Source organism: Podarcis raffonei, chromosome 13 (assembly GCF_027172205.1).
Source record: "Podarcis raffonei isolate rPodRaf1 chromosome 13, rPodRaf1.pri, whole genome shotgun sequence".
NCBI lineage: Eukaryota > Metazoa > Chordata > Lepidosauria > Squamata > Lacertidae > Podarcis > Podarcis raffonei.
In genome coordinates this window covers 54,609,845-54,629,078 of record NC_070614.1, presented here as the reverse complement: position 1 = coordinate 54,629,078, position 19,234 = coordinate 54,609,845, and the positions used below count along the sequence as shown (strand labels likewise).

The 19,234-nt window shown below is 53.0% G+C and overlaps 1 protein-coding gene across 3 annotated transcripts in view; it reads right to left on the bottom strand.

Annotated features, from left to right (window-relative positions):
• Positions 1 to 875: 875 nt before the first annotated feature.
• The window catches only part of KIF1C (kinesin family member 1C), a 52,477-nt gene continuing 34,118 nt past the window's right edge, over positions 876 to 19,234 (bottom strand). For all 3 annotated transcript variants that reach the window (XM_053361534.1, XM_053361535.1, XM_053361536.1), the window contains 13 exons: positions 18,938 to 19,016; positions 17,632 to 17,710; positions 17,187 to 17,332; positions 16,014 to 16,186; positions 15,142 to 15,221; positions 13,633 to 13,708; positions 11,080 to 11,159; positions 10,789 to 10,883; positions 9,226 to 9,309; positions 7,411 to 7,591; positions 6,998 to 7,070; positions 4,351 to 4,998; positions 876 to 3,513 (listed from right to left, as the gene is read on the bottom strand). In XM_053361534.1, coding sequence (XP_053217509.1) covers positions 2,770 to 3,513; positions 4,351 to 4,998; positions 6,998 to 7,070; positions 7,411 to 7,591; positions 9,226 to 9,309; positions 10,789 to 10,883; positions 11,080 to 11,159; positions 13,633 to 13,708; positions 15,142 to 15,221; positions 16,014 to 16,186; positions 17,187 to 17,332; positions 17,632 to 17,710; positions 18,938 to 19,016 — 2,538 coding nt within the window. In that variant the 3' untranslated portion in view covers positions 876 to 2,769. The remainder of the gene's footprint in view (positions 3,514 to 4,350; positions 4,999 to 6,997; positions 7,071 to 7,410; positions 7,592 to 9,225; positions 9,310 to 10,788; positions 10,884 to 11,079; positions 11,160 to 13,632; positions 13,709 to 15,141; positions 15,222 to 16,013; positions 16,187 to 17,186; positions 17,333 to 17,631; positions 17,711 to 18,937; positions 19,017 to 19,234) is intronic.

Below are 19,234 nucleotides of genomic sequence, written 5' to 3'. Positions count from 1 at the left end.
CCGAAACGGAGGAGGCGGTGTGCTGCGAGGCTTCACAATTCACCAGCTGTGTCTTGTCTGGACGAGAGGTTTGCGGTGGGGGGGCAGGAGGGGAAGCAGCGTCCTCAGCAAGGCGCGAGGAACAGAAAACAGGAGAGGGCTTGACCTGTGGGGTCGGCGGCCAAGAGAAACAGGGATTTGCGTCACCAGGGAGGGAAGGCGGGGAGACTCGCGTCCTGGTTTTGATGAGCAGGCCAGAAAATGGGAGCCTCTCTGATGGGGGGCCCTGCAGTGCTCCCAGGGGAGTCCATCCCATAATCAAATGGCCCTTGTTACTCAGTTATTCCTTCCTTGCAATATCAAGCCCTGAATTCGAGTCCTACCCTCTGGAGCAGCAGAATAAAAGCTTGCTCCATCTTTCACGCAGCAGCCCTTAAGATACTTGATGTTGGCTCTCCTCTCTCCTCTTCTTCAGGCTAAACATACCCAGCTCCTTCAACTGTTCCTCATCAGGCTTGGTTTCCACATCCTTAATCCTCTTGGTTGCCTCCTTCTGCACACCTTCCAGTTGGTCAATGTCCTCTTTAAACTAGGCTGCCCAGAACTGGACACAGGACTCCAGGTGGGGTCTGACCAAGGCAGGATAGAGCGGGATTATTCCTTCCCTTGATCTGGACACTTGACTTCTGAGGATGCAGCTGAGAATAGTATTAGCCTTTTTTGCTGCTGCATCACCCTGTGGACTCGTGCTTGGCTTGTGGTCGATCCTTTTCACATGTGCAGCTGCCACCCCCATCTCAAAGGAGGTGATAAAGACCCCCCCATGCCAGCCCAGCACCCCACACCCACATCACCCCTCAAACCGCCACCGTTTGCAAGGAAGGGAGGAGAGTCCGTTGAGAGATGCGGCAGGTTGTCCCCACCTTTATTGGAACAGGATAACAGTAGAGGGTCTTCAGCCACGTTTCCAGGGGCAGCAGCCACTCAGCCCCCCACACGCACGCACGTGGACACACACAGACAGGCACCCCCTGCCCCATACATACTTCCCACAAATCCCTCTCACAAAAGGGGGGGACCCACAAGAAAGCCCTCGGGGGACACACCACAAAAAGCAGTTTTGGAAGGGCTGGACAGACCCACTTAGAACCCTAGAATTGTAGAGTTGGAAGGGACCCCCAAAGGTCATCTAGCCCAACCCGCGCTGTGCTCGTGCAAAGCTTGTGGGGGTGGGGGAAGAGAGTGCGCCATGAGGCTCCCCCCTCTTGGGGTTCCACAGGATTGCTGGTCGGGGGCAGGCCTTTGGCCGCAGTGAGAAAGCAAGGGGGTCTGGGGACAGTAGCAGCCAACAGGCGGAGCTGAGCCCCATCCATCAGCTTCAGTGGTTTTTTTGGAGGGGGTGTGTGTGTTAAAAATAGGATATTGCAGCCGCAGAGATAGGAGGCTTGCCTCTCTTCCGTCCATCTCCCCAGGGGGAAAAAAGCCCCACTGAACAATAATTAGACATCTTGCCCTACTGGGTGTCGTAGGAGTAGCCCCATTTTATAGAATTGCAGAGCTGGAAGAGACCCCAAGGGTCATCTAGTCCAACCCCCGGCAATGTGGGAATTGCAGCTGAAGAGGGGCTTCCTCATCCCAGCCCCCAACCCAACCCAGAAGATAGATTGACAGCACGTGAGTGGCATCGGACAACAGAGGAAAATCAAGAAGAGATCTTCCTGCCCCCTGCACAGAGGGCAGGAAAAACTTTTTTTTTTGGTGGGGGGGGAGGCCTTCTCAGTGGCCACAACCTTGGCCTTCAAAGTGGACTTCAACTCGCCCCCCCGGCAGTATTCCGGCCACAAGCAGAGTGTGTGCTGCTCCAAGACAAAGCGTGTGACAGCAGCCCTCAATAGCCCCAGAGAGGTTTCCTCTGCCCCATAAGTTCCCCTTCAACAAACAGGCTGTTCCTTGGAGGGGGAGGGCAGGGCAGCACCAGTTAAAAGGCCACCAAGGTGCTCCAGCCCCCCTGCCACACAAAGTGGGGCGTGGGGGCGTCCCAAGGCAGCAACCGCCCCTCCACCAGCAAGCCAAGGGGGGCTGAACTGCGCCTCTGCCCCACTTTGGAATTGTCTAAAATAGGCAGGCAGGACACCCATGCTTTGAATTTGGGGAGAGGGGCAGCTGGGGTGTGGGGGAAGCCCCTCAGCCCCACACGCCCACATTCTTACCATGGCCTTCTCTGGACAAACCCACCCCACTCTTTCCTTATAGACTTGTAGAGGTGTAAGGGAACCCCAAGGGTCCTCTAGACCAACCCCCCGCGATGCAGGAATCACAGCCCAAGAATCCCTGACAGGCGGACGCCCAACCTCTGCTCAAGAGGAAGCCCACCACCTTCCACGGCCGGAAGGCCTCTTGCGCCAAACTCTCCTGACCTCCTTGCACAAACCCTCCACAACCTCCTCTATCGCACAGTCTTAAAACCAAACAGCAACCCATCCTTTCCCCCTCCTAAACCCGTTCCTATTACAAAAAAAAAAAACACCTACGACGACCTCTTTGGCTTTCCCCACCAGAAAAGACCCTGCTGATCCGACTCCGCGTTTCCTGAAACCGCAGCAGCGCTCAAAACACCCACCCTCCATCGCCCAAGTTTCCCTCGCCCCACAAGAAGGAAGCTCTGTGCTGCAGAATCCTGTCCGTCCATGGCAGGTGGGCAGCCGTCCGGGATCTGAGGCTACCGCTGCCCCTCCCTGCGCGCCCCCATTCCTGCTTCCGCCTGGCCAGGGAGCGCCAGATCGTCCCGGGTCACACGGCGCTCTCGCGCTCTTGCTGCAGGTTGGGGGCTGACCTCTGCCGGCGCATGCGGGGCGGGGGGCCGCCGTCCGGGGCGTTGGGGGGCCGGTGCTGCGGGTAGGGCTGGTGCTGGCGGGGATAGTAGTTGTGCTTTCGGGCCTGGTAGTGCTCCTGCGCGGGGCCCCGCCTCCCGCGCGCCTGCCCGCCTTCCAGGGAGTTGCGGCGCGGCGGGGCAGAGCGCCTGTTCTGCTGGGGCGCGGGGCTGCTCTTCCGGGCGGGGCGGGGGCTGGGGGGCCGCGGGGGGCAGGACTCGGCCCCCTTCTCCTCCTTCGCCGGCTCGCCCTCCACCATGAAGGCGGAGCCGGGCGCCCAGGAGTAGCGGTGCTGGGGGTTGCTCTTGAAGGGGAACCGCAGTTTGCAGTCCTGAGGGGGGATGAACTTGCCCGGGGCGGCGTGGGGCTGGGTGCGGCGCAGGGCTTTGGCCAGCTGCTGTTGCTGCAGGCTCTGGAGCCTCGCCTGCTCCTGGCGCAGCCAGCGGAGGCGCCCGCGGCGGAAGGCCGGGTCCTTCTCCATCAGGCGGGAGACGCGGTCACAGGTCGGGGAAGGTGGGGATGGGCCTCTCCTCTCCTCCCCGGCCTCCCTGGGGGTCGGGGAGTCGTGGCCACCCGCCCGGTCCTCCTTGGGGTCCTCCTCCGACGGAGCGAGCCCCTCGGAGAAGAGCAGCGAGCCCCACTCGTTCTCGAGGTCTTCGTCCTCCTGGGAGAAGAAGAAGAAGAAGCGCAAGGGTCTGAAGGAGATTTCATGACAGCCTTTTTTGTAATGCAATGAAATAAACTAATCCAAATGGAAACAGAAATAAAAAGAATTTCTGGTTTTCTGCCTGTCCATTACATAGAAGGAATAATTCAAAACATTCACTCTAGGGTGGAATCCAACTGTTCTACTTTCTGTTAAGCGATGTTTTCCCAGTCTCCAGACCTAAAAGCCTCTCCGTTCATTCACTGTCCTTTTCACACAAAAAGTCCAAAAGGGGTTCTCTAATTATTGTTACTGTCTCCACCCACACTGGACTAGATGTCCCTTCCAACTCTACCATTCCATGATTGCTGTCCTCAGCTGAGACTCTCTGTGCCGACACCCTGCTGCCAACTTCTGGGCATCTGCTGCCCAGCCAGATGGATAGCCTCACTGAGCCACACGGCCCCTGATGATAGTAATAATATAATAATAAAAATTTATTATTTATACCCCGCCCATCTGGCTGGGTTTCCCCAGCCACTCTGGGCGGCTTCCAACAGAACACTAAAATACAATAACCTATTAAACATTCAAAGCTTCCCTAAACAGGGCTGCCTTCAGATGTCTTCTAAAAGTCTGGTAGTTGTTGTTCTCTTTGATATCTGATGGGGGGGGGGGCGTTCAACAGGGTGGGTGCCACTACTGAGAAGGCCCTCAGCGCTGGACCTCAGTGTCCGGGCAGAACGATGCACGGTGTTTTTAGGAAGCCGCTATAAATTCTGCCGTAAGTCTGAGGCCAGATTCCTATTCTTACCATCACTGCCCCCCACCCCCCTTGCAGGCCCCCCAGCTCACCTGGGCTGAGATGGGGATGACACGCTCCATCTTGACCACCCGGTCCCTCAGCGCCCGGATCTCCTCGTCCTTCATGTTGTTCTGGATCTTCACCTCCTGCAGAATGTCGGTCAGCTTGTCGATGTGGGCCCGGAGGTCGTCCACATCCGCGCCGGGGGTGCCTCCCGTGCGGACCTCCGAAGAGCCCCCTCCTCCTCCTCCTCCGCCCCCCGCCGTGCCGTCAGCCTCGCCCACGCCCACCGTGTCCCAGACGTCGCGGGCCACGGCGCGCCAGCTGTCGCGCTCGTTGGGGTCGCGCTTTCCGTAGAGGCGGCACAGCTCCTTCATCTTGACGATGCTCAGGGCCTCGATCTCCTGGCGCGAGTGGCGGAAGTCGTTGAGGGCCACCTCGTAGCAGATCTCCTTGACCGCCTGCATCTTGAGGTCGGCCAGGGTCAGCCAGCGGGGGTCCTTCGCCGCCCGCCGACGCTGGGGGATCTGGTAGACGCGGAGCGGCTCCCGCTTCTTGCCCGAGCTGGGCAGGCCGCAGCGGCGCACGATGGTCTGCACCTTGGTGGCCGGGAGCTTCTCGCGCAGGGATGAGATCAGGCGCCAGCTCTCCTCGCAGGAGCGCTTGTCCGAGTCGTCCCCGCTGTCAGAGTCTGCGTACTGGGGAGACGGAAGGAGAGGGGCAGCATGACTTAGTTTCTGCAGGGGGCAGCGGGGACTGTATTGGGCAAATCCCAGAAGTACTCCAATCTTAATGGTTTAGTATTCAAGGGTTTAGCAAACTGCCCTTCTTGAAAAGATATTCTCATCTCTCATTTATATACCGCCTTCATCGACAGGCCACGGCATAAAACACATAATAGAATAATAAAAGATAAGTGGGTGGGAGAATACCCCCATCGCTTTAAAAGGCTATAGATTAACAGCCAAAGGCTTGGTTGAAGAGGAATGTTTTTGCCAGGTGCCTAATGAAGGCTCACGGCAAATCTCTGTGGGAAGAACATCCCAGAAGCAGGGAGCCACCGCAGAAAGGGCCCTTCCTCGTGTTGCTGCCCTCTGGACCTTTCGTGGAAGAGGCACACGAAGACGGGCCTCGGATGAAGATTGCAGGGTTTGGGATGGCTCCTATGGGGAGAGGCTATACAGTGGACCCTCTGGATATGGACTTAATTCGTTCCAGGGGTCCGTATGTACCCCAAAAAGTCCACATCTAGAGGCACTGCTTCTGCGCACACGTGCGGTGCAATACAGCGCTTCTGTGCATGCACAAAGCGCTTCTGTGCATGCATGCATGGTGAAACCCGGAAATATACACTTCTGAGTTTGCCGCATTCGCAATCTAAAAGTTACGTTACCTGAAGGTCACCTAACCCGAGGGTCCACTCTTTTGGGGTCCTCAGCTGTTTGTAGTTTTATAGGTCAAAGCCAGCACTTTGAATTGGATCCAGAAACTGATTGGCAGCTGGTGCTGTCAGACCAGGATTGGCGATATAGTTTCAAGCTATATCTGGCCGCCAAATTCTGCCCCAGCTGAACTTTCCAAACCATCTTGCGAGGCAGCCCTATGCGTAGGATTCAGCAGCACTGCTTCCCCCGACTGCGGAGTCAGACTCAGTGCAGCCATTATATTCTCAAAACGGTTTTGCCTCGGTGAGCAGAGCTCCAGTCTCTCTCGCTCACACGTACAGAATAGGCTTGTGTTTGATTTCATTTCCCACTGAGGCACATGGTCACTCAGTGCGATTAATATAAATACAAATGTTCAGCTCATTTAATACTATATAGAAGCTTTGCTCTCAAGCTTCTCACAGGTGAAGAGTATGTTTTTTTGTTTTTAGAAACCTTTATTATTTGTAAAGGGAATATTTTGTACGAGTTAATATTACTTTCACAGCCTTTTGCGGCTGTGCTGAGTCTTTGCCCTTTTGTCCTTTTGGGCTGTGTGACCCTTTAAAATTTAACAAGTTAGTAACTTTTTAAAGGGACGCGGGTGGCGCTGTGGGTTAAACCACAGAGTCTAGGGCTTGCCGATCAGAAGGTCGGCGGTTCGAATCCCCGCGACGGGGTGAGCTCCCGTTGCTCGGTCCCTGCTCCTGCCAACCTAGCAGTTCGAAAGCATGTCAAAGTGGAAGTAGATAAATAGGTACCGCTCCAGCAGGAAGGTAAACGGCGTTTCCATGCGCTGCTCTGGTTTCGCCAGAAGCAGCTTAGTCCTGCTGGCCACATGACCTGGAAAAACTGTCTGTGGACAAATGTCGACTCCCTCGGCCATTAAAGCGAGATGAGCGCCGCAACCCCAGAGTCATTCGCGACTGGACTTAACTGTCAGGGGTCCTTTACCTTTTAACTTTTTAAAAATCAATGAGTTGCAAAAAGACACACCTTGTGGTGGTGGGTCCATAGGGGCCACAATCAGCCCCGGAAACAAGACTGGCTTTGAGATTTATAGGCAGAGCTGGAACAGGCTGACCAACTGCCTGTTTGCTTCTGGCCTGCAAACTCTCTGCGCCCGGGACCGCCCCCCCTCCAACAGAATGCCAACAAAAAGGGCAGCCTATTGGGTGCTGCTCTGTAAAGTGGGTCACTCCTGCCCTGCCTGCTCCTCCCGCCCTACACTGGAGAGGTATGGGGCAATAGAGACATGTAGACATGTACCCACCAGTCTTTGCTGCTCCAGAAGCAAGTCCGCCTCCTCCTTCTCACGACGATATTGCGTCTCCAGGTCCTGAAGCCTTTTTTGAAAAAACAGGGTGTTGGGGGAAGGAGAGGACAGAAACGCTAAATTGTGACAGAGAGACAGGAGAGGTCCCACTCTACAAGTCACAAGAAACAGCTCCCCCAAAAGGCCCCCTCCTTGCCTACAGACCTTCTGGGGTGCTGAGATCGGCAGAGTGGGTCCCCTCTTGGTTGTTCCTCCACCCCCAGAAGCTCAAAGGGGGTGTGCATGTGACCCAGGACAGGGCCTGCTCTGCGGTGGCCCCTGAGCGCTGCAACTCCCTCCCCACAGCGGTGTGCCTAGCGGTGTGCAAGCTTCCGGCAAACGATATCACTGACTAGCCAAGACTCGCCCACCTCTTCTCCATCTCCAGCTTGATGTCGATTCCTTGCTTCTCCAGCAGCTCCCGCTGGGCAAAGTTCCAGTCGACTGGCTCAGCCTGGCTCTCCGCGGGGGTGTTGCGCTCCCGTTCCAGCCGCGCCTGCTCGGGGTGGTTGAAGCGGAAAACGTGGTTCTTGCCCATGACAATGCGGTTCCCTAGAGAGGGAGGAGGAGATGGGAGGAGGGAAGGAGACATGTCAGCCAAGGAGGAGAAAGAATTATTAGGGGCCACTGCAGAGCAGACCCTGTCCTGTGTCTCACGCACACCCCCTTTATAATTTATTATTTATACCCCACCCATCTGGCTGGGCCTCCCCAGCCACTCTGCGCGGCTTCTAACAAAACACTAAAATACAATAAACTATTAAACATTAAAAGCTTCCCTAAACAGGGCTGCCTTTAGATGTCTTCTAAAAGTTTGGTAGTTATTTTTCTCTTTGACATCTGGTGGGAGGGCGTTCCACAGGGCGGGCGCCACCACCGAGAAGGCCCTCTGCCTTGTTCCCTGTAACTTGGCTTCTCGCAGCGAGGGAACCGCCAGAAGGCCCTCGGAGCTGGACCTTCTGGGGGCGGAGGAACAATTATTGCTCTGAAGGCATCCATATTTCAGGGTGTGCGGACGGGGTTTATGGCGCCACCCACAGAAACTAGCCCATGCCTATGTGTGGCAGCCATTGCTCATTATGGCATGTATGTTCTGCCTTTTTTCTCCAGGTGGCGAACGTGGTTCTCCCCACCTCCCCATTTAACCCGCCCCCCCAATAACTCTGCAAGGTAGGTTAGACTGAGAGTGAGTGGCCAGCCCCCAAGGTGAGCTTCATGGCCAAGTGAGGAGATTTGAACCCTGGTCTCTCCCGGGTCCTTGTAGCCCAACACTCTAATAAGTGCTGCACCACCTCTGGCTTTGGGGCATGTTTTTCCTGCACAAACACGTCACACACAGAGATGGGCCCAAGGGGAGTCTCGCAGGAAGGGAGGCACAGTTCTGCTCTGTTTAGATCAGGATCCTCCTGTTTGATGGATGTTTAAAGGTAAAGGTAAAGGGACCCCTGACCATTAGGTCCAGTCGTGGCCGACTCTGGGGTTGCGGTGCTCATCTCGCTTTATTGGCCGAGGGAGCCGGCGTACAGCTTCCGGGTCATGTGGCCAGCATGACTAAGCCGCTTCTGGCGAACCAGAGCAGCACACGGAAACACCATTTACCTTCCTGCCAGAGCGGTACCTATTTATCTACTTGCACTTTGACGTGCTTTCAAACTGCTAGGTGGGCAGGAGCAGGGACCGAGCAACAGGAGCTCACCCCATTGCGGGGATTCGAGCCCCCAACCTTCTGATCAGCAAGCCCTAGGCTCTGTGGTTTAACCCACAGCGCCACCCGCGTCCCGATGGATGTTTAGGTGCATTTTAATGAACAGAGTGAAATATTATGAGTCATTGCAATAATGAGATGTGTGTGTCTAGCTTATTTTTTAGTTGTCATCTTGTAAATACTGTTTTATACATTATAAATGCCTTTTTGATTTGTGAACCATCTAATATGCTGTAATTGGTATGTTCAGCTTATTTTTTAGCTGCCGGTTTGCAAACAGTGTTTTATAGTTCACAATGGTTTGACTGATGATTCGTTAATTGCATTGTGTGATTTATACCGTTCTGTTTTGTTCCATTATTGTCATTTATTGTTTGCAAGCCGCTTTGGGGTTTGTTTGATTGGAAAGTAGCACAGAATTCCAATAATGCAACTGGTAAATCGACCCAATTGCTCACTGCACCACTTGGGAAAAGCTGACCTGATCTCAGCACCAGCGGCTCCAGCACCTGCTTTCCGTTGACGTAGGTCTCAGCACCTTCGCGCGGCTCCAGGGTGACGACCACTGAAAGAGGGAGCGGGGGAGGCAAAGATCAGGGCACACTTTCCCGGAAAGGGTGGGCCGGGTGGTGGTGGTAAGGAAGCAAGCAGCACCCGCTAGCACCCTCTCTACTCCTGCCCTCCAAGTCCCCAGGCCTTCTGGGATTGCTTTGCTGGGGGGAAAAGACCCCACTGGGATGTGAGATCGGAAAAAACAGGAGCACCTATTCCAATGGCCTCCCTGATTCTATAAACTCACCCCCGGGGCCCCCTACTCTATAAAATAAGCATTGCTCAGAAGAGCGGTTTGCACGACCCACTAAGGAAGATAAAATTCGAAAGCATGGCAATCGAAAGCACACATATTCAAAAGCCAATTGGGAGGAATTTTCTGACAGTAAGAGGCAGTGGTACAGGTCTCCTCCGCTGGGAGGTTTCTCAGCAGATGAAGAAGAAGAGGAATTTGGATTTGATATCCCACTTTATCACTACCCGAAGGAGTCTCAAAGCGGCTCACAATCTCCTTTCCCTTCCTCCCCCAGAACAAACACTCTGTGAGGTGCGTGGGGCTGAGAGACTTCAGAGAAGTGTGACTGGCCCAAGGTCACCCAGCAGCTGCAGGTGGAGACACAAACCTGGTTCACCAGATTACGAGTCCACCGCTCTTAACCACTACACCACACTGGCAGATGATGTTGGGCTGTCAGCTGGGATTCCTGCACTGCATGGGGCTGGGCTAGATGACCCCTGGGGGTCCCTGCCAACTCTACAATTCCATTATTATTCTGTGTTCTCATTTCGTATTGTTAACTGCCCTGTGGTCGTTGGCTGAAGGTTGGCCTACATATTTCATAATTTATAATAATGAAGATGGTTCTTTAAAACTACTACATAGAATCATCTAATCCTTCCCCTGCAATGCAGGAATCTCAGCTAAAGCATCTGAGATAGATTGCTTAACCTCTGCTCAGAAACCTCCAAGGAAGGAGAGTCCACAACTTCCCAAGTGGGTCCCTTCCACAGCCAAACAGCTCTTACTTGTCAGAAAGCTTTTCCTTCCTTTCTTTCTCTTATGTGGTTTCCTAAACTCACCAAACTGGTGAACATGGCCCAGGGATACTGGCTTCTCAAAGTCTGGTACCTCCAGTGGCCCCACCACACCACTTTCTTGCCCCTTAGTGCTGCTTCCCACCATTAAGTCCTCCTGCTTTGGGATTCACTGACGTACAGGATGAGAGACTGAGAGGATGGGAGGCAGGAGACGGGGGCCCACAGCTCGGGTCAGCGGACCCACACACTGACACCTCCCCGCACCCCTGCCAGGACCCACAGACACCCCAGTACCTGTTGTCATGTGGCCCCACGGCGAGGCCCCCCTGCTCCACGCAAGCACAAAAGAGATGGGAGAGGAGGAGTTATTACAGAAAAGGAACTCAGGATCCCAAAGGGAGGCGACCCTCCAAGTTCTCGAAGGTGCCTGTGCTCCTTAAGCCACATGGCTCACCTTCTCCAGACTCGTTGGTGACGCTGCTGAAGACGCAATGCTGCTCTCTGATGAACTGTCCTGTCAGTTTGATGTCCACGTTCTGCTGGCCAACTCTGCAGGGGGAGAAGGAAGGGTCCCCAGAGAGAGGGAGAAAGGGAGAGAGACAGAGTTTTTTTGTTGCTGTGAGCTGCCCTGGGCTCTTTGTACGAATGCAACTTTGATTAATTAGTAATATGAATAAGGATCAGCTCAGAAGGACCCCTTTTGCCTCTCCGTCCCACAAACCCGCCACAGCTCCAAGGGCCTCACCGGGTGATGCCGTCCTTAATGTGGTAGAGGAGGCACTCAGACATCAGCGGATCCTCGTTCAGGTTCACCAGGTGCGGAGTCTGCGTTAAGACAAGAGGCATACAGAGATCAATGGAAGCCCTCCTTCACATGGCCATACAGTGTTGAATAGTTTGTTTAAATGTTAGGGTTCATTATTGTTTCGCAGGATGTGTACCATTTGAAAAGCCAGGGTGCATATCCTGACCTAGTTTTTACAGCTGTGTGGCAGGTGCTGATAAGTCACTATAATTAGCTGTGTCAGCAACTGTGAATATAATGTGCAGTATGTACCTTATTCTGCCCTGGTCGACGGGCGACGATTATAGACACTATGTAAGATGTATGTTTGGGAAGTTGTTATTAAACCTTGCAAAGATATATTTGTGTCTCTTCAGTGTTTCCATCTGTGTGGGCCACTCTGCACGCACTCTGCAACGTGTTTCAATGCCCAATAGTCGGAGGCAGCAATAATAATAATAATAATAATAATAATAATAATAATAATAATAATTTATTACTTATACCCCGTCCATCTGGCTGAGTTTCCCCAGCCACTCTGGGCGGCTCCCAATCGAGTGTTAAAAACAATACAGCATTAAATATTAAAAACTTCCCTAAATAGGGCTGCCTTCAGATGTCTTTTTAAAATAAGATAGATGCTTATTTCCCTGAAATCTGATGGGAGGGTGTTCCACAGGGCGGGCGCCACCACTGAGAAGGCCCTCTGTCTGGTTCCCTGTAACCTCACTTCTCGCAGTGAGGGAATCGCCAGAAGACCCTCGGCGCTGGATCTCAGTGTCCGGGCTGGACGATGGGGGTGGAGATGCTCCTTCAGGTCTACTGGGCCTTTGAGGCCATTTAGGGTTTTAAAGGTCAGCACCAATACTTTGAATTGTGCTTGGAAACGTACTGGGAGCCAGTCTTTCAAGACTGGTGTTCTGTGGTCTTGGCGGCCACTCCCAGTCCCCAGTCTAGCTGCCGCATTCTGGATTAATTGCAGTTTCCAGGTCACCTTCAAAGGTAGCCCCACGTGGAGCGCATTGCAGTAGTCCAAGTGGGAGATAACCAGAGCATGCGCCACTCTGGCCAGACAGTCTGCGGGCAGGGAGGGTCTCATCCTGCGTACCAGATGGAGCTGGGAGACAGCTGCCCTGGACACAGAACTGACCTGCGCCTCCATGGAGAGCTGTGAGTCCAAAATGACTCCCAGGCTGTGCACCTGGTTCTTCAGGGGCACAGTTGTCCCATTCAGGACCAGGGAGTCATTCAGAACTAGGAGCAATGCTTCTGAATTCCAGTTGCTGGAAACTGCAGGAGGGGAGAGTTGCTCTTGCGCTCAGATCCTGCTTGCGGGTTCCTCGTTGGGGCATCTGGTTGGCCACTGTGAGGACAGGATGCTGGACTGGACGGGCCCCCGTGGGCCTGATCCAGCCGGGCTCTTAGGAAGCCAGGAGAGAGAAAGAAGGTGGTGTGCTGCCCCCTTGTGGCCAGAACAAAAGGGTGCATTTTCACACCTGTGGCTTTTAAAAACCATGGCCCAGACCAGAGCCGCCTGCTACAAATGCATCAGCTGGGAGAAACTAGACCACCTTGTGGCCATTACTTGCAAACACACACATACACAGAGAAGATACTAAGCTGGTCAGCAAACCCTCCCACAGGCTGATTTCACAGAAGCATAAAATTGGACGGGGTCCTGAGGATCGCCCAATCCAGTGCAGGAACACGCAGCTGTCCCTATCTCTGAAATTACGGCACCTGTCTGTCTCGAGACACAATGGAGTGCACCTCCAGGGGTGAAGTCAAACTGTTGGAGAATCACAGCGCCTGCTGTGGCTGCAGAGACAGGTAACACACAGCTGCTGCCTCCTGCACTGTTTTTGCTGTGTTAGCAGCACCCAAGTGACCTCCCCAGGGCACAAGCCTGGGCAGTATATATGGGGGTCCAGGGCTGCCCAAACAACAAGGCCCCGCTCTCGGCCTCGTTGAGGGGGTCCAAAGGAAAGCAGAGCAAGACGCTGGGCACAAGTTTGGCTGCGGGAATTGCTGGAAGGGGGTGTATGAGGAAGGAGGCGTACGAGGGACTCCACTCAGGATTTGTGGAGGGTTTGCTCCTGAGATGGTTTCAAAAGGGCTCAGATTACATGGGGAGGCAAACTAAGGCCTGGGGGCTGGCTCAATTGCCTTCTAAATCCAGCCCAGGAATCAGTGTGTTTTTACATGAGTAGAATGTGTGCTTTTATTTAAAATGCATCTCTGGGTTATTTGTGGGGCATAGGAATTCGTTCATTTCCCCCCCAAAAAATCTAGTCTGGCCCCCTACAAGGTCTGAGGGACAGTGGACCGGCCCCCTGCTGAAAAAGTTTGCTCAGGCAAATAGAAAAAGACTCCCCCCATCCTGGCTCCATCCATTTAAATGGGGCAAGATTGAGGCCCGCCCCACCCCCCGGCTTTGGCAAGTCGCTGGCCTCACCCCACCAGCCGTGCCCAGTGAAGCCTATGGACGCCTGTCACTGCAACACCAATGCTTACCTTCTTGGGGGAAAAGACCCCCACAGTGCCCCCATCTTCCCGGAGAGCCACGCCCATCTCTGCCAGGAGAGCCTCTCTGCAGGGAGAAAAGGGAGACAGACAGGCAGGTTTCAGGTGGGGACGGGTTCAAACATTTCAGCAGTTCTCAAAAGGGCAGAGCTGCCCTGTGTGTGTGTCTGGTTGTGCGAGAATCAAAGGAATGAACCAATGAAGGTTGGAAGATTCAGGACACGTGAAAAGAAGTCCTCCTTCACGAAGCATGTAGTTGAACTTTGGAACTCCCTGCCACAGGAGGCAGGGATGGCCATCAACACGGATGGCTTGAAAAGAGAACAAATTCATGGAGGAGGAGGAGGGCTATTAGCCATGGTGGCTCTGGAGGCAGCGATGCTCCTGAACACCAGTTCCTGGAAACCGCAGGAACGGAGAGTTACTCCAAGCTTCCCACAGGCGTCTGCTTGGCCACTGTGAGAACAGGATGATGGAGTGCATGGGCCATTGGCCTGATCCAGCAACCAGGTTCTTATAGCCTTTCAGAACCTCCAGGTCCAGAGGCAGTCTATATCGGTAGTTTGGCTCATGTCACTTTTTGGCTTTGCATGATTCATCCGCTGGCGCTCAAAGTGCTTCCATTCCCCATTTTCACAGCCAGAAAGGGCTTGAAGAATTATTTCATGCTAATATCTGTGGGAAGTATTCAACTCATGTTTTTTCTCAGAGTAGGCCCATTAAAAATAAGCAACGTGACTATGTTGTACCAATGGATTTCAATGTGTCTACTCTCTGAGTGGCGATGTAGTGGTGACATTGTCGGGCTAGGACCTGGGAGAGGACCAGGGTTCAAATCCTCCCACTTGGCCATGAAGGTCACTGGATGGTGACTTTGGGTGCCAGTCACTGTCTTCACTCAGCTTAACCTTCCTCACAGGGTTGATATTTGGGGGGTTAAATGAGAAGGAAGGGAAGAAGAAGAAGAGGAGGAGGAGGAGGAGGTGATGGAGGAGTTTGGATTTGATATCTTTTTTATCACTACCCTAAGGAGTCTCAAAGCGGCTAACAATATCCTTTCCCAAACTCCCCCACAACAAACACTCTGTGAGGTGAGTGGGGCTGAGAGACTTCAGAGAAGTGTGACTGGCCCAAGGTCACCCAGCAGCTGCATGTGGAGGAGTGGAGACGCGAACCCGGTTCCCCAGATTACGAGTCCAGGCCACTTTGTGCTCCTTGGATAAAGAAGGAGGGGCGTAAACACTACAGATCGAATCAATGATAAAACAAAACTCAGCTAAACACCACCTTGTCTGCCTACAACAGCCTTGGCCAACCTGGCGCCCTCCAGGTGTTTGGAACTATAACGCCTTCCCACCCCAGCCAGTATATTTGCACCCCCCACATTCCTTGAGGGAAAGAGACTACATGCTGCTCAGATACAAGCGAGCATTCTTGCTTGGGGAGCGGGGGGTGATTTGCAAGGGAGACCCCCGTGCCAGAGGGGCTTATCCCACTCACCGCTCCATCCGGATGGCCTCTGTTTTCCGCAGCTTTTCCTCCCAGGTCTCGTTGAGCTCCGCGATGATCTTTTCCGTCTCCTACAAGGACAGGGAGGCAACTCAGGGCACAGGCGAGGAAAGCAGCTCTGTTTACCACCATTCCCCGCCCAACTACTCCCTACGGCCCGTTATAAGCAAGTGCCTGCGGTGCAGAAAAGACAAGGCAGCAGGCCGCAGCGAGAGAGAGTTTCTGCCAAGAGTGACGCTGAATTGGAGAAGCTCGAAACGGCAGGATGTGGGGAAATGGCAAAAGGTTTGAAGATGTGCTGGACTGATGGGACACAAGCGGGAATGGGGACCTTCAACTCAGGACCACCTAGAAAGCCAGCCCAAGCCTTTGGTGAGAGGACGGAGGGTGACCGAGATCATTGAGGGTCTGGAAACCAAGCTGTGGGAGAATGGTTGAGGCACTTGACAGGGTGTGTGTGTGTCAGGGGTTGGAGGAAGACAAATAATGATGATGATGATGATAATTTATTTATACCCCTCCCATCTGGTTGGGTTTCTCCAGCCACTCTGAGTGGCTTCCAACCGAATATTAAAAACAATACAGCATCAAACATTCAAAACTTCCCTAAACAGGGCCGCCTTCAGTTGTCTTTTAAAAGTAAAATAGTTGTTTATTGTCTTGACATCTGCTGCGAGGGCGTTCCACAGGGCAGGTGCCACCACCGAGAAGGCCCTCTGCCTAGTTCCCTGTAACCTCACTTCAAGACACACTGCCCCCTCCCCAGCTAACCCAAGCCTGGGGCTTTTCCCTGGGGGAGGCTAGCTAGATGCAAGTCCCCCTTTCCGAGTGGTTTGGAGTTAAGCGCCCACCCCCGATCTCACCTGGAGCCTCTCCATGGCCTCTTCTGTGCAAATCATCTCCTCCTCCATGTCGGGGTACGACTCAGACTCCCCGTTGAGGGGCAGGGGCTCCAGGAGGAGGGAGGAGTCCTCACTGGGGGCAAAGGGCGAGATGGGGAGGCCCAGTCCACCCCCCGGGTCATCAGGTTTGGCACCTGCAGAGTGGGAAAAACACCACCATCAGGCACACAGGGAGCCAGCCAATGCGCCCCCTTCCTCCACGCGCCAAGGAAACCAAGGCAGGCTTAGCTGCGATTGCGGCACTGCAGGGGGTTGGGCTGGATGACCCTTGGGGGGCCCGTCCAACTCTGCCGCTCTATTATTTTAATCTGTCAGAGAGGGAGGAGCAGAAATTGCTTAAGAGAAGAATAAGAATAAGAATGAATCCTGCAGCCTGTTCTCTCAGTGGCCAACCAGGTGCCTATTATGGGATCTGGGCAGAAGAGTCGCTCTCCCCTCCTGGGGTTTCCAGCATCTGGCAATGGGATGCATGGCTGCCTCCAAATGTGGAGGTAGAACAAAGCCACTGTGGCTAGTAGTTTGTTTCTCTACCCCAGAATCCTAAGTGTGTCACCCGAAATCATCTGCAGGACTTGGGAGTTTGCAAGCTGTTCTCAAGGCTGCAACATCAGCCTCGTTCCTTTTTCCTTATCCCCCCACACACCCTTTCCTCGTGTAACGACTACCCTGATGGAAGAATACCAGGGAACTTGCCTTGGCTTCTTGCCTATATAAGTAAAGGGACCCCTGACCATTACCGACTCTGGGGTTGTGGCGCTCATCTCACTTTATTGGCCGAGGGAGCCGGCATACAGCTTCCGGGTCATGTGGCCAGCAGGACTAAGCCGCTTCTGGCGAACCAGAGCAGCACACGGAAACGCCGTTTACCTTCCCGCCGGAGCGGTACCTATTGATCTACTTGCACTTGATGTGCTTTTGAACTGTTAGGTGGGCAGGAGCAGGGACCGAGCAACGGGAGCTCACCCCGTTGCGGGGATTCGAACCGCCGACCTTCTGATCGGCAAGTCCTAGGCTCTGTGGTTTAACTCACAGCACCACCCGCGTCCCTTGCCTATATGGCAGGAGCTAAATCTCCAGCATTCAGACTTCACCTCCTACCCTCCCTTCCTCTGGGGCACTCTCCTGCCCCCTTACCAGCAAAGGTGGTGGCCGAGAGCCCCTGGGCAGAGAGGAGATCTCGGAGCCTGGCCACCTCCTCTTTGAGCTCCCGGATGAGGCGGGCGTTGGGGTCTTCGTTGATGACGGCGTTGCAGCGAATCTGCTTGGTGCGGTCGGCATAACTGGATGGGGAGGGGGGAAGTCGGGGTGTTTATTTAATTATTGCATTTATCTCCTACCTCCAAGGAGCTCAAGGTGGTGTCCAGCTCTTCTCCCCCCCCAAAAAAAATCTATGATTCTTTGATGGGAAGGCGAGTGTGCAAGAGAAAGAAACAACAAGGGAATATCTGGGGTGCTGTGGTCTTTGCCTCCCACCCAAAATGCAGGGGAAACTCTCTGGCTGCACCAGGAAGGAGGCGGACAGTGGGAACAGAATGGGACAAGAGCTCCCCGCCCCAATTTATTTGCTTCCTCAGCTCACCGGAGGGTGCTCAATGTCTCCTCATAGTTGATGTCAGCTGGGCTGAGGGCAGCGATCATGGCTGTGCAGGAATTGCCCCCTGAGAAATAAAAAAAGGAGGGGAGAGAGGGTAAATGGAGGGGAGAAGGGAGGACTGGAAGTGCTTCTACTTCCTAGTTTATCCCCCCACCCTTTGTGTTTTGTTTTTTTAAAATAATATTTATTAAGTTTTACAAAAAAACAATACAAAAGAAAAACAATACATATTAAAACACCAACAAATACCAACAATTAAAACACAACAAATAGAAAAGAAAAAAGAAAAAGAAGAAAGATATAACAAGCCAGAAAAAAGGGAAAAAATATTAAAACATTTAGCACAAAAAAAAGAAAAGAAAAAAGAGAACCTCTTTTCAGATTCTTATCATTCATTACCTTATTTTCCTGACTTCCACCCGCCTCCCTTTCTTGTATTCCACTTTAAAAATTGATCAGCAAATTCATTCTTATTAGTTTTATCCTTAAGTAATTTCCCTCACGTATTATACTTTCCCGATCCTTATTTACTAGAACCCCTTCATTTCATTTCAATGTCCTCAGCATTCAAAGATTTTACAATGTTTTTGTAAGTAGGTTTTAAACTTCTTCCAATCCTCCTCCACCCGCTCTTCTCCTTGATCTCGTATTCTGCCAGTCATTTCTGCCATTTCCATGTAGTCCATTACTTGCATCTGCCATTCTTCTAATATCCCCCCACCCTTTGTGAAAGGCCAAGAAAGCAAATAGATCATATGCAAAGGCTCCTACATTTTTAGAAATCCGCAGGAAAAATGGCAGAGAACACGGAAACTTATTATCTCCGACCCTACAGGAGCAGTGTCCCGCCCCCCCCCCCAGTTTATAGCTATCTCTCTATCTCATTTACATGCCACCTTTCCCTTCAAGGAGCTCAATCTGACCTGCGCGTGATTCTCCCCACCTCCTCATTTAATCTCCACAACAGCCCTGCCAGGTAGGCTAGGCTAAGAGTTCGCAACTCAAGGTCACCCCCAGTGAGCTTCATGGCCGCCGTGTGGGGGGAGGACTTGAACCCTGGTCTCTCTCAGATCCTAGTCCCGATCCTCTAACCACTATTCACCATCACCGGCAACAGAGGCTGCCAAAACCAGGGAACCCTTTTCTCCTCTGATCCAGGGTCGTAGGTGGGAGACTGTTATTTATTTAAGAAGTTAAATCCATCCAAAGTCATCTCTAGCTGCTTTCTAGCTCCCTACACCTCCCGCCTCTTCCCCACACTTTGCCCCACACCCCAACCCCAAAAACTCACCCAAGTTCTCTTTCAGCAACCAGGTGAGCACCGAGTCACGATAGGGGATGAACTCAGACTTCTTTTTCTTGTTGTTTTGCTGGGGGGGGGGGCAAGAAGGAGGGAGGCAGGTGAAAAAGGGGGGGACAATTCCTCTCTTTGCCCTCCGCCCTGTCCAATAACACCGCCTGCCCCCTGTTTTTATTTTGCATTTTTATTACTAATAATCTTTAAAAGGGGAATAAATAAAAAAGAGGAAATGTGTATTGTAACACTTTATATGCGAATGACTACTATTATGCAATTTTACGCAAATGA